Source organism: Austrofundulus limnaeus, unplaced genomic scaffold (genome assembly GCF_001266775.1).
Source record: "Austrofundulus limnaeus strain Quisiro unplaced genomic scaffold, Austrofundulus_limnaeus-1.0 Scaffold1449, whole genome shotgun sequence".
NCBI lineage: Eukaryota > Metazoa > Chordata > Actinopteri > Cyprinodontiformes > Rivulidae > Austrofundulus > Austrofundulus limnaeus.
Window position 1 is genome coordinate 23369 of NW_013953851.1, and position 2584 is coordinate 25952.

Genomic DNA, 2584 nt, shown 5'->3' on the forward strand with positions numbered 1-2584 from the left:
GTGTGTGTGTGTGTGTGTGTGTGTGTGTGTGTGTGCAGGCCTGTCGCCATGGCCACGTGCAACATCTGGAACATCTGTTGTTCTACGGAGCAGACATGAGCGCGCAGAACGCCTCGGGGAACACGGCGCTGCACATCTGTGCCCTGTACAACCAGGTGAGCAGCTGGGGGCGGAGCTACAGCGGGCTGGCTGTACAGTTTATGGAAACTGAGACACAACATCTTTTTCTTTATTTTAACATTGAAATTAGTGCTGCTTAGTTCAGTGATTACAATATTATGATTGTATTTTGATGTTTTCCTGTAATACTGTCTATGTTGTCCTATTGTTGTAATATATTGCACTTCAGTGTCAATAATTGCATTGGCAAGATAAACTTTTTCTGTATACATACAATCCAATCCCTGGGATTGTCCTYTGCCACATCTCCTATAGTCTCATGATGAGCACTGTGGGCTTTCATGTGGGAGATCAGGGTTCAAATCCAGCTACTGCAACTTTAACAAAAATCTCTTCAAACTTCATATTGTCACACAATYRMYTTAAYTACAAACACCTGCTGACGTGACAGGCACAAGCTGGTTTAGAAAACACATTTAAACTTGGTCAAAGTTCATTCTGGAAGTCCAATGCTGCAGGCAATGACATGCTACATGGCAATGCACACTTGTTTTTACATCGTAAAAACCCATGTCTAGTTTTTAACTGGAGTTCTGTGGAGTATTTTGAGTAGTCAGTGTCTACATGCAGCAGCCAGCATGCAGACACTTACAGATCAGGGAAATATTATTGTGGAGGAACAGCTTTTCCAAAAAGGAACCACTCAGGAGCAATTTTCTGCCCTCGTAAACTAAAACCTATTTTTATAATTAATTATTGCAGCCTGAGGTGTGTATGAGGGGTGAGCGTTGTCTCTTTTTCTACCTTACACAATCAACTCTTCAGTTTTGTTGACATTGAAAGACAGATTGTTGTCTCTACAGCAGCTCACTAACTGTTCCAGCTTGTTTCATGTAACTGATGAGACCACAGCAGTCCAAGTATAGAGCTGAGTTTACTACAACAGAACTGATCTTCATCCTCATGTTGGTTCAGGTTTTGAGCCTTTTTTAAATCTGTGCATTGTTTTCATTAAGTCCCTTTAAAACCAGTCATTTGTGATTCAGTGTGTGAGTGAAATGTGTCCCATCATGTTGAGGATGGAACGAGGCTGCACAGAAAAGGAGCTCATCTTTGTGTTGGCTCCAGTCCAGCTCTGTGGGTAAAAATAACCTGCTCACATACAGGATGTCTGAAATAAGAAAGCTCATGTCTAACGYTGTAAAGGTTTGGATTGCTGACTGCTCTGTCCACCTTCTGCAGGTTTCAGTTTGTGTGATTCTCTGAGCCACTCTCCTCGGCTCATTGTGATCTGTAAAAGTATTTATAATCATGGATGTGTGCACAGTGCATGCGTGGTGGAGCACTTTGTGGGCGATTTCTGCAGCAGATTCAAACCCCTCAGCTCTTCTTCTCTCTCTGTTTCTCTCACTCCCTGGTTGGAGTGGAGCTACAGAAACAGCCTGAGCAGACACAGAAGCTCTGTTTCTCCTAGAAGCTGTAGGTTTTCTGCTCGTCCTCAGTCTGAGCTGACATTTTTACAAACACTGACCGCTGCCTGATGGCCTGACTTCTCTGACCTTTGGGGAACTCTGCAAACATCCCTGGAGGCTAACGCTCCTCTTCCTCAACAAAGTAGGAGCGCTGAAGGAGTCCACCCTGACAGATTCTGATTATTTGTCTGTATTTTTAATCCATGTTTTCTGTCTCCACCTCAGGATAACTGTGCCAGAGTGCTGCTGGTCCGTGGAGCTGACAAGGAAGTGAAGAACTACAACAGCCAGACTCCATTTCAGGTAGAGTCAGAGTCAAACCTGCAGTTATTTTACAAACTAAGTCCATCTCTGTAGACGGTTTATTACAGCTTTAAAGTGTTGGGAAAATATTTCTAGTAGCAGCACTTTCTTCTCATTTGTTACCATAGCAACAGGACAAAATGGCCAAGGTCAGTTTTAAGCGAAGATGTAAAAGATTTTCTGTCCATTAATAGAAACATAAAGAAACTATACTGTAGTACTATGAACAGAGCCCTGKGTACGTGTATTCATACTGTGTACTGGAGAAAGGTACATTATTTCTGTTAATAGTTAACATTTGAACTGTGGTGCCTTTAATTAACAGAACATTTATTAACTTTTAATTCTTTAGATTTRTATCTCATCTCACCTTCTTTAAATTAAAAACACTTATAAAAATAATCAAAACCTCTCCCTTAAAACGATGACTACAAGACTTTGACCTTTGAACTGTTGAGTTAAAACATTTAAAAACATAAATATATAAACTAAAAAAACAATAAATCCACACTTCAGATGTGACACAAAACACAAAGTATTATTTTACAACCTTATCATAAAAGTTTAATTTGTTTTACTAAAATAACTTTTTACATTTTTAAACCAAACAATAATCAAGTGTTTCAGGCCTGAGTCGTAATTTATGAGCTGTGTGTGTGTGTGTGTGTGTGTGTGTGTGTGTGTGTGTG

The 2584-nt window shown here is 40.4% G+C and overlaps 1 protein-coding gene across 1 annotated transcript in view; it reads left to right on the top strand.

Moving 5' to 3' along the window:
- Window positions 1–2584, top strand: part of LOC106535440 (SH3 and multiple ankyrin repeat domains protein 3) — a gene marked incomplete at both ends in the record, with an annotated part of 68084 nt that overhangs the window by 19062 nt on the left and 46438 nt on the right. The window contains 2 exon segments of the mRNA XM_014032441.1: window positions 39–155; window positions 1818–1895. Coding sequence (XP_013887895.1) covers window positions 39–155; window positions 1818–1895 — 195 coding nt within the window.